An 11288-nucleotide genomic window follows, 5' to 3' on the forward strand; every position below is an offset into this window, starting at 1 on the left:
CTTAACTTGGTACCTCCCCTCAGGCCTGGTCTTTCTTTCATTATCAATATTGTTATTGTTCTCTTTGGTATCATTTGATTTATTATGCTCTTAGAGTAATATCTCTTTTTCACCCTACTTCTGCGGAGGATTGAGACTCCCTCTTGCTCTTGAGGGTCTATAAATATGTTTCTAAGAGAAGGTCTGAGTAGTCTCTTATATAGCATTTGCAAAATAAAATGGGATCTCTGCAGTGCACTGTCTAAAGTCTTGGCTGTTTTTTCAAGGTTGTTACCAAGCTTTCCAGAAGCTTGTGCCACTTTCCATCACCTATCAGCCACTTTCCATCATCTATCAGTGGTCATGGTCATCCAGAGAGTTTCTAGGTGAGTAGAGACTTGCAAATGTGATGCCCATCTTTAAGAAAGGTCATAAGATGGACCCGGAGAACTACAGGTCTGTCAGCCTGACCTGGGTGCCAGGAAAGGTGATGGGACAGGTCATCTTGAATGCAATTATGCAGCATATGCGGGACCACCAGGGGATCAGACCCAGTCCGTATGGGTTCAAGAAAGGCAAGTCCTGCCTGACCAACCTCATCTCCTTCTATGACCAGTGACATGTCTGGGGGATGAAGGAAAGCCTGTTGACATAGTCTACCTAGACGTCAGCAAGGTCTTTGACATGGTCTCTGACAGTATTGTCCTGGAGAAGCCAGCAGCCCATGGCTTGGACAGGCACACGCTTTGCTGGGTTAAAAACTGGCTGGGTGGCCGGGCCCAGAGAGTAGTGGTGAACGGAGTGAAATCCAGCTGGTGACCAGTCACCAGTGGTGTTCCCCAAGGGTTGGTGTTGGGGCCCATCCTCTTTAACATCTTTATTGATGATTTGGATGAGGCAATTGAGTGCACCCCCAGTATGTTTGCAGATGACACCAAGGTGGAGCGAAGCGTCGATCTGCCAGAGGGTAGGAAGGCCAAGCAGAGGGACCTGGACAGGTTGGATTGATGGGCAGAGGCCAGTGGGATGAAGTTCACCATGGCTAAGTGCTGCGTCTTTCCCTTTGGCCACAACAACCCCATGCAATGCTACAGGCTTGGGGCAGACTGGCCTGAAAGCTGTGCAGAGGAAAAGGCTGGATGTAGTACTTAGGGACATGGCTTAGTGGGTGATATTGGTGGTAGGGAGATGGTTGGACCAGAAGATTTTGGAGGTCTTTTGCAACCTTAATAATTCTAAGATTCTGTGCTTCTTATTATGCACAAGTCCATGGTTTCCTGGTGCTTTGCCAAGCCTAGGAAGTGTCTGAGGAAGAACTGGTTGGTGCCCTATATTCTCCAGCCCTTAATGCAACCATCTTTCCAGTTGGGTGACATCAAAACTATGCCTGTGCCCTGTGTCAGGGCTTTGACTGATGGAAACATGGTCCAGCAGCTGCAACAGTTTGCTGCTGTTCCTCTGGCTGTGTCCAGCACATGTCCATGAGACAGTCTTCTCCAATCCGTGTGCTGAACCTCAGCCCAAGAGTCATCAGCAAGTCCTCATCCTGGGTCCATCCCAAGGACTGAAATGCAGTTGTGACCAGAGGAAGTATGAGCCCTCTCCTGTCCACGGCTGGATGCCTTTGTATGCTCCACAGGAAAAGGGAGCATATTGATAACATGCTAACACTCCTTTCACCACCTCTGTATCTGTGGGAGCTGCAAAAAATGTCTCTCAGTCCTAAGATCCAGCAAAGCCCAGCTTCTTCTTTCATCAGGAAGCTGGAGAAATTCTCTCAGAATTTCCAATACTCTCATTGACACAGGCAACTACACACAAGTGCATGCACAAACACACACTCTCATAAATACACAGATGTGCACACAGGGCATGGACACAGCCGACCACACTCAGACCAACTCCAACAGGGAGCAGCACCTTCACAGCAACCACACCACCACCAGCACACACAGAGCCTTGAGCAACACACCTGGCCCCATCCCATTCCCCACCTCAGCCTGCTCTGCTCTGAAGGTCACCAGTGCTCCACACATCCCCAGCAGCAATTACCCATGGGTGCAGATGCACACATGGCTATGTGGTTCCATGATTGTATGATTCACCCCGACACACCCAGGAGTGAGCACACTCACACAGCAAATAGCCAGCAATAGAGTTGAATGAGAGGGCAGGACAGTGATCAGGCACAGGGCCTGACATGACCAGCCCTGACCAGCTCCATATCCACACGCAGCTGGCCCCTTGCATCCCTCTCCCCTCCTCTTCCACAGGATTCTTCCTCCTCAAAACACGTTAATCCCTTCCTTTCTTACATGCAGTCCCCTGCTCAATTATCAGTTCTCAACAATCACATTGTCCCCCACTGATCCTTAGTTTGCTATACCCGTACCCACATTTGGTAATTCAGATAACATTGCCTACATTATCTGGGCCTCCAACAGGAAAGAGAGCTTGACGTGTCACAGATTTGCTCTGTGCCAGACTGAGGAGTGGCATGAACAGTCCTGGGCAGGGCATGTTTTATGGTAACTGGGCTCCATGCAAGGCAGAAAATCGTCAATTTAAGGCTTTAGGTCTGAGTTGGGCTGAAGACCTGAGATGGGCCAATTTTTTTAACCGTTTCAATCATTTCACTTCAATCAGCACACTTCAATCAGCTGAAATGATTGAACACTTCTAATACAATGTTTGAGCTGTCCCATGACATTTTTTCCCTTGGATGTTTATTACAGCAAGAGAAAAAATATCAGTCTTCCCCTGTACTTGCATGACTCTGTCTCTTATGCTCTGCACTTCATCTCCCTAGTCTTTCTGGTATTTTCGCTTGGCTTTATGAAACAGACCATGTTGGAAGTCACTTTTCCAGCACAATGTCTGGACATGTGCACTCCCCATTCTTCTCCAGATTCCCCTCCCCTCACTCTTTGATCATTCAGATACCTCTCACCTGCACAGTTGGTTTTCAGAACTTGAGGAATCTTCAAGATTGCCCATATTTCACTTTCCTATCTCATCAACCCTACAACCAACTCTGTAATTGCATTTCTACTCATCATTTCCTATCTATGTCAAACATTTCTTGTATAGCCATCCCTTGTGGAAGGTGCACCTCATTGGAGGCAACTTGGATTTGGCTCACTGTTCAGGACATTGGAGTTTGCTTGTTTGTGGTTAAATGTTAATAACAACATCCAAAACTGCCTGTGTGCAGCCAGTTGTCTGAGGAAAGGAGGTGGGACTTGGTGAAAAGATGCTGTAACACCCTGCTGTGGACTTCAGTGGAGAAGTCTGGTGTGAGGAAAAGTGATGCAAGTCCCAGGTGGCTGATGAGAGAAGTGGTGGGGATGGAGAGCTGAGCAGCAAGGTTGTCCATACAGTCTAGGACTGCAAGGGACTGCTTTTCCACCCATACAGACCTCTTTAGGAGACACTTTGGATCTATGACAACTAGAGAATGATGCTATCAGTTCTTCTGAAAACTCTAAACTAATGGAAAATAATCTTAAATAAGGAAAATGCTCTTAGAAATCTGGTCATTGAATACTTTCTCTTTAAACTGCATTCTTGAAATCTCACTAATTAACTGTACAAGTCTGGAAGACTGGATGAAAATGGCTGAATTGTAATGAGCCCCATGGTGCATTTGGTGCTGAGTCCATAAACTTCAGGTAGTGAGAGGAGAATGATGTAACTGCAGGAGAAGTTAAAGTCAGGAGACTTTGAAGTGTCTAGGAGCATTAATGGGCCCCAGTGAGGGTCATTACTGACAAAGCCTCCCCATGGACTTGTTAGAACAGACAATTGGAGGCCATGATTGCAGGTAGGCAAAGGCACTGGGCAGGAGACTCTGATGCTGAGTAAAGGCCTTGGTTTGTTTGGTGAAGCAGAAAGGCCAAGTCATGGCCCCCAGGCCCTGGGCAGGGATGTCCTGTTCCTCACCCATGGCTCAGGGCTCTTCCTGGGGCAGTGGGATGTGGGGTGTGTGATGCTGTGTGAAGGACAACGCTATGATACCTGCTGGACTCTCCACTGGGTTGCAAGGAGGCATCAAGGCCCCATTGTCATGAGCACAGCATGTGTTCTCATGAGCCTCAGTAGCAGAGACAACTGCCATAGCCAGGGGGACAAAGACCTTGGTGCTGCTGGGGCCTTGCAGCCTTGTCAGTGCACTCGGTCTTCATCACCACAGGCTGTCCTGTACTGTCCAATTCTTGCCCTTTTCTCCCTGCAGGCTACAGGCATGCACTTCACTTTTCCACTTTGCTCTCACCCTGGCATTTCCTTACTTTCACTGAGGTCTCCCCACCCTCCCTGGCTGTCCTTTGAAACACACTGGCATGGGCTGACCATAGACTCCTTCTGCGTGAATTCAGGTCCCACAGCACTACCCGTTTAGTGACATTTCCTCCTCCTCATTCCCACTCTTCACCTGCCAAGCAGCACTTTATCCCACTTCTGACTCTCTCCTGCTATTTCCCACCACCAGAGAATCCGCACCAGGATCTTTGACACCACATGCCTCCTGCTGGCCTTCCAGTTTCTCAGGTAGACGTAACCAAGTTGTGTGCCCATTGCTGTCCCACCATGTGCTCAGGCAGAAGGGACTTGAAAACCCACACCCAAGGCCTCTTCCTGCATGGGGCCTGTCAGGCTCTCAGACAGAGGGCATCTCACAATCAGTCTGCCAAGCAGGTACCTTCTGCTGCCTTATCAAGGATGCTGGCGGGTGTGAGCTGAAAAGCACAGATGTTAGCCAGGAGGCAAGGGCTGACACAGCAGCTGCTTCAGGAAGCAGTCACCTCATAGGCCCTTTCCCCAGCCCTGTTACTGCTGCTGGCCTGTCAGCTCCAGAGATTGACCTGACCAGAGGCTTCCTACTCGTTGTTAAGTTCCTGAGGCACCAGAAACCTCAACTTATTCACCCGGCACCGTCATTGTGTGCCAGGACCTGGAGAGATAAAAAAAAAAAAGTAAATTATCAAGTAAATTTTCTACCCTTAGTTTATAAAGTAAATTTTCTACTACTGCTTCAAATATGGGATCATTCTTTGCAGGATCTACTGTGGTCATAGGAATGCAAGATGTATCTCTGCCTCTACCTCTCTCTCTTTTCCTCTTCCTCTGCCTGCTATGTCTTCAGAGAGCTCTCTGAAAGACAGGTCATTCACAGAATCACAGAATCACAGAACTATAGGGGCTGGAAGGGACCTCAAGAGATCATCGTGTTCAACCCCCCTGACAAAGCAGGTTCCCCAGAGCAGGTTGCCCAGGTAGGTGTCCAGACAGGCCTTGAGTATCTCCAGAGAAGGAGACTCCACAACCTCCCTGGGCAGCCTACTCCAGCACCACAGATATCTACCAATCCCCACCAGAAACAAGTGGTGACACAGTGTCGTATCTGTCACAATAAACAAATAAATGTTCCAAGAGACCTCTGATTTTTATCTTCTTCAACTCTTCTGATCAAGGTAGACTAAATAGATAAGATTGATCAAGGGCTCCTCTGAGCTTGACACCATCCAGAAAAGATATGAAAGTGTGCTCCATCCGGTAATTCAGAGAGTCAATAATGACATTCAGCAGTGCTGCCCCAAGTGCTGATTGCTGAGGGATGATGCTAAGAACTGGCTGACAGCACTATGTGTCATGGATGATATCTAGGCCTGATTGTCCAGCAAACAGGCACACCCACGGCCTCACCAATTTGTTAAATACACATAGCACCATTCTGGCTATAAGAATTCTTTGAGACAAAGCCAAAGGCCTTGCTAAAGACAGGTAGGCACCTTCTCTTCCCATTGCTTCCCTTTCCTTCCCCTCCCCTATAGGTTCAGCAATCCTATTTTTTTTCCTTCAAGTGCCTGGAGGTGGCTGTGGAAAAGCTTGCCCCATCACCTTCACAGGGACTGAGATGAGGCTCACCAGCCTTCATTCTCCCAACCCTCCACAGCATGAGGAATGGACACTGGCTGAGGGCATTTGTGCAGCCTCAGGTTCGCCTCAGCACGTGTACACAATGTGCATGCTGAAGCCTCAACTGTACCAGGCACATCTGGACTTCTGACTGAGACATTCTGTGTCCCACTGCAGAGGAACAAACCACCTCTCTGAGCTGGGCTGAGAGCCCTGGTCCTGGAGCTCCTCAGGCAGCTCCTGCTGTCCCCAAGCCCTGGCAGCCTGCCCCAAGCTGCAGAAGTACCCAGGGGTTTCTCTTTCCGTGTGCACACACACGGGGCCCCACTCTCCTCCGAGGACTTCCCACCTCAACAGAGAGCCTTTCCCAGGAAGGAGCACGCCTGTGCTGGCCTGGCCAGCGATTCCTGCACCCTCTCCCCATGCTCCCTACCGCCCCAGCTGTGGTACTGCTTTGCAGAGCAAGGGGGCTGTGGTGTCTGGAACACAGGGGCACTCTGCAGGGCTGTGCTGGGCAGGCTGAGAGGCAGAGACAGCTCATGAGGCTCTTCCACTGACTGCTTCCCACACCAGCTCTTCTGTGGCTGTCGAGGGTGCTCAGAGGTAGCCTGCCTTCTTTCCAGTGCCACAAGAAGTGTTTGGGTGCTGCACCCTGTGGCATTCCACTATTCACATTCCGCATTCGCTCACCAGACTTCTTTCCCCATTCCTGCTATGTCCCCTGGGTCACGGGGCTCTTCTTTTCCTGCTCACATCCAGATTTAACACTTTATCACAGGGGGACTCCACCTGGAAGAGGCTCATGCTCTGTGGGCTCCATTCACTGCTGACCCCCTGGGACACACTGTCCCTGCAGCTTCCCTGGGCTCTCCTGATTCCTTCCAAAAACTGCTCACGTGCCACCAGCCCCAGCACATGTTGTAGTGCCACAGGCAGGTTAATTGGAGACTCCTAACAATCTGCCTGAGTGCTGGACACCAACAAGCCAGCTCCTCCTGACCAGCCTCCATACCCTCAAACACCCAGCTGGAGCTCTGATCACTTCACCCTGAGCCCATGGAGAAGCAGGCAAAGCCAGGTCCCCCTTTAGAATCCATTTCTGGACTGCAATGTTCTTGACAGCAACTGTGAAGGAAGACCTGAGCCCCCAGGCACTACCCTGAGCTGAATCACTTTATGGGATGGAAATGCTGTTCTGGAGGCCAGCTGTGTCACAGAAATGCCCGTTGCCTGTCCATAGGATTGGTCACAGGATTGCCACACAGCAGTACTGTGACCAAGCTGCAGGAACAATCAGGCTTATGCCAACAGAAAAGACTCAGAAGGAGAGTGTAGAAATGGGATGAAAGTAGCTTTGGACAGACCAAACCCTTCTGCTTCTTGGCAGTGCTGCTATGGTGGGTCTCTATATTCCTCTTCATTTCCACCCATGGGCATTACCGTGGAACCCCCAGCAAAATTCTCAGAAAAAGCATCTCAGACACACTCTTCAGTGCAGGTTCCTTTATTTTGTTTAAATATATGAGTAGGATCAATAATGACAATTTATATGGAAAACATTGTTGCCCTCATTAATAACAAAAAAAAAAAAACACCAAAGAACAAAAGACAAGCTTGGCATATCATGAGTTTTATTATGAGTGCTTTGCAGAAGACAGGCAGTGCATTACTTCTGATGTACACCCACTCATGACTTTGCGCAGTGCATCCTTGAGCTCCTGGTTTCTCATGCTGTAGATGAGGGGGTTCACTGCTGGAGGAACCACTGAGTATAGAACTGCCACCATCAGGTCCAGGGATGGCGAGGAGAGCAAGGGGGGCTTCAGGTAGGCAAAAAAGGCAGTGCTGAGAAAGAGGGAGACCACAGCCAGGTGAGGGAGGCACGTGGAAAAGGCTTTGTGCTGCCCCTGCTTAGAGGGCATCCTCAGCACAGCCCTGAAGATCTGCACATAGGACAGTACGATGAATACAAAACACCCCCAAAACACAAAAACACTAAATGTGAGAAGCCCAATTTCCCTTAGGTAGGAGTCAGAGCAAGAGAGCTTGAGGATCTGGGGGATTTCACAGAACTGGTCCAGGGTATTTCCTCCACAGAGGGGCAGGGAAAATGTATTGGCAGTGTGCAGCAGAGCATAAAGAACCCCACTGCCCCAGGCAGCTGCTGCCATCTGGGCACAAGCTCTGCTGCCCAGGAGGCTCCCGTAGTGAAGGGGCTTGCAGATGGCAACGTAGCGGTCATAGGCCATGATGGTGAGAAAATAATACTCTGCTGACATCAGAAAGAAGAAGAAAAACACCTGGGAAGCACATCCTGCATAGGAGATGGTCCTGGCATCCCAGAGGGAATTGGCCATGGCTTTTGGCAGAGTGGTGGAGATGCAGCCCAGGTCAAGGAGGGCAAGGTTGAGGAGGAAGAAGTACATGGGGGTGTGGAGGTGGTGGTCACAGGCTACGGCAGTGAGGATGAGGCCGTTGCCCAGGAGGGCAGCCAGGTAGATGCCCAGGAAGAGCGCGAAGTGCAGGAGCTGCAGCTCCCGTGTGTCTGCAAATGGCAGGAGGAGGAACTCATTGATGGAGCTGCTGTTGGACATGTGCTGCCTGTGGACATGGGGTTCTGTCCAAGGAAGGAAAAACATGTGAAAAGTCAAACATCTACAAAATCTATTGCATAGGTCGTTTAAGCTACTTCTCTCTCACCAACACACAACAGACTTTCACTGCCTTACTCCTTTCTGGAAGGCCTCAGTGCAACTCCCTGGCCAGAGTTCTGGCTGGGTTCTGTTGGTGATGTTCCTTCTGTGAGCAGGAGAAACTGCCATTTGGTACGGGGAGAGTCGGTTCTGATCTGCAGCCAAAGGCATAGGAACTGGGTGCAACCTCAGATGCCTGCTGGCGAGGGGCATCTCCCTCTTTGCAGATCCTGAGCAGCAGGTCAGATAATCCCTCAAGAAACAATAACATTGATGGTGGCACTGGCTGTAGGCTGAGGGCTATGAAAGAACTTGTTGAGGTTCTTTAAAGACATGCAGACCTTTTCCAGAGCAATGCTCTAGGAGCCTCAATCTGTAATAAAAACACTATTCCTCCATTACCAACAGCCTGGCTTGCCTTTTAAGCAACAAATAGAGGATTGAGTGCCTCTTCCCTGGAGGTAGACCATACCTGAACTTTCACTTGAGAAACCTATTTCAGGTTTGAATTTGTGTGAATTCTCACACCACCATCCCAGCAAATCCAAAGGAAACTCATGACCAAGTTCCCAAAACATTATGTCTGAAGTACTATACTGGATGAGAAGGGGGTTGCTCCAGGGAAGGTGGCTGCAGTGCACAGATATCAGAGAGATGTCCAAATCTCCCCTGCCATGGTGTTTCTAGGAGCAGCTCCCTCTCACTCCCACAGATAGCTTCTGTGCTGCCTGCAGCTGTCCCTGCCTGCAGCTTGTTCCCTGTCCCCACACCTGCCTGCAGCTCACAGCCCCCATTCCACCCACTGGGTGCTCAGCTCTGCCCTGCAAACACCTCCTGGCAGCAGGGCTCTGCCCAGGGTCAGCTCGCTGGGGGCACGTCCTAGAGCCCCGTTTACTCAGACCCTGCTGCCCCTGCACATGTGGTGTTGGAGCTTTCTATGGGTTGAGGGGCAAGAAAGGGACTTGATGGGGATCCTTGTAAGCTCCTTGTGATGGCGTAGAAATGATAGCCTTTTCTAAGAAGTAACAGTGTCTAATTCTATTCCCACTCATCCAAAGAACAAAAGACTGAAAGAAAAGGCACAGGAAAGCAGAGATCCAAGGAGCTAACTCCTGCCTTCTCTCCTCTCTTGCAAGGCGGATTGAATACACCCTGTTTGTGCTATGGAACTGTGAGCAGGCTGCCCCAGGCAGCAGCCTCCCACCAGCAGCAGGACCCTGCCCTGCCGGGGGGGCTCCTTCCACCCGCAGCTTCTCCCCGCAGCGCCCTGGGCAGCTCCCCGGGCAGGTTGAGTGCTGAGCCTGGCAGGCGGCAGAGGCCCTGCCCCGGCACACAGCCCCTAGGGCACAGCAGGGACCCTGCTCTGCACCACAGCCCTGCCCACTCCTGCCTGCACCCTGGCTTCACAGCCTGCAGCCAGCCCACAACAAGGAAGCCCTTGGGGCCTGGCCTCTCTGCATTTTCCTTCTGCTAGAAACTTACCATATTATGTGCTTTAGTCATTAAATCTCCAATGATCTCTTTCTATACGCTCAGTCCACTCAGCCCATAACCTCTCTCTCCCTTCTCTCCTCTCCCAGTGCCACCTGCGGTCAGAGCCCCCAGCCCTGCTCCGCTGTGCATGGGATCTGCTCCTGGGCAGAGCTGTCTCTTTGCCACACTGCCTGCTTGCCAGGAGCTCCCCTTGGGCCCAGGAGCCTGGCCCAGCTCAGCTGCACAGCATCTGACCATGGCATCACTTGCTCTGTGCCCTTGCGCTCCCTCCAGGTGTCCCCAAGGCCTCAGTGCTGACAGCTCCTGAAAGCAGCAGGGTTTCTGCTGGGGGGTGGTGTTTGAAGCAGACTGAAGTCATCACTGACTGCTCCTCTCTGAACACAGGAGAGATGCATTTTAGAAGTGAGATTAGTGCTATTAAAGTGTGTTTGTCAAACACGAGCACAAATGATTTCCTCATTTAACCCCTGTTGTGTTCTCACCGTGTAGCAGGTCACCTCAGGCATGACAGCCAGGGATCATGTCACCCTTCTGAACACCCTTTACCACGTCTTTGAGAAACTGAGAAAGAAACATCTTGCTCATTGGTGTCCTAACAAGATAGGGGGGACCAGAATGCTCTAAAATGTTTTCTATGAATGGAATGGGACACAAAGACATCACTGCTTGAGTTTCCCCTGCGGTCCATATGGAAGGACCTCTACTCATAGACAAGCCTCTTCTTCCTCTCACTTGCATGACCAGCACAGTGACTGGGATGTGGAACACCCTCATCATTGTGCTGGTGCCTACAAGCAAACACCTGCAGATGCCTTTGGCTTTCTTCCTGGGGAAGATTTGTCCTCCTTGCAGACCTTGTACAGCTCCACCACCCTGTGCCAGATGCTGGCCAGCTTCCTGGCTGGAGACTGCACCTCTTTTGATCACAGAGGTGGTAGCGCTATCAGCTGCACCTTCTGCATGAAGTGAGTGCTTCCTGCTGGGGGCCATGTCCTATGGTCAGTCCTGGGCTGTATGCCATCTCTGTTCCCTGAAGAGTTGTGAAGTAGAAGGTCTGACTCCAGAAGGCAGCTGTTAGTAAATCAGGGGAATTTCTCTCATGTACAGGAATCATTTCTCCTCTTCCCAGCTACAGTTCTGTGGCCCCACTGTGGTGGACCCCTTCTATGATTTTGCCCCATTGCTGGAGCTCTCCTGCAGTGACAT

At 50.5% G+C, this 11288-nt stretch overlaps 1 protein-coding gene across 1 annotated transcript; it reads right to left on the bottom strand.

Moving 5' to 3' along the window:
* Nucleotides 1–7529: 7529 nt before the first annotated feature.
* LOC139999922 (olfactory receptor 14C36-like) lies at nucleotides 7530–8489 on the bottom strand. Its single transcript, XM_072029573.1, has one exon. It carries the CDS (start codon nucleotides 8487–8489, stop codon nucleotides 7530–7532), a length of 960 nt encoding a protein of 319 aa, XP_071885674.1.
* Nucleotides 8490–11288: the final 2799 nt, after the last annotated feature.

Source organism: Anas platyrhynchos, chromosome 30 (assembly GCF_047663525.1).
Source record: "Anas platyrhynchos isolate ZD024472 breed Pekin duck chromosome 30, IASCAAS_PekinDuck_T2T, whole genome shotgun sequence".
NCBI classification, from domain to species: Eukaryota; Metazoa; Chordata; class Aves; order Anseriformes; family Anatidae; genus Anas; species Anas platyrhynchos.

Excerpts from the sequence above, each read along its gene's own strand:
- LOC139999922 (XM_072029573.1), bottom strand. The coding sequence starts at position 8,489 with ATGTCCAACAGCAGCTCCATCAATGAGTTCCTCCTCCTGCCATTTGCA.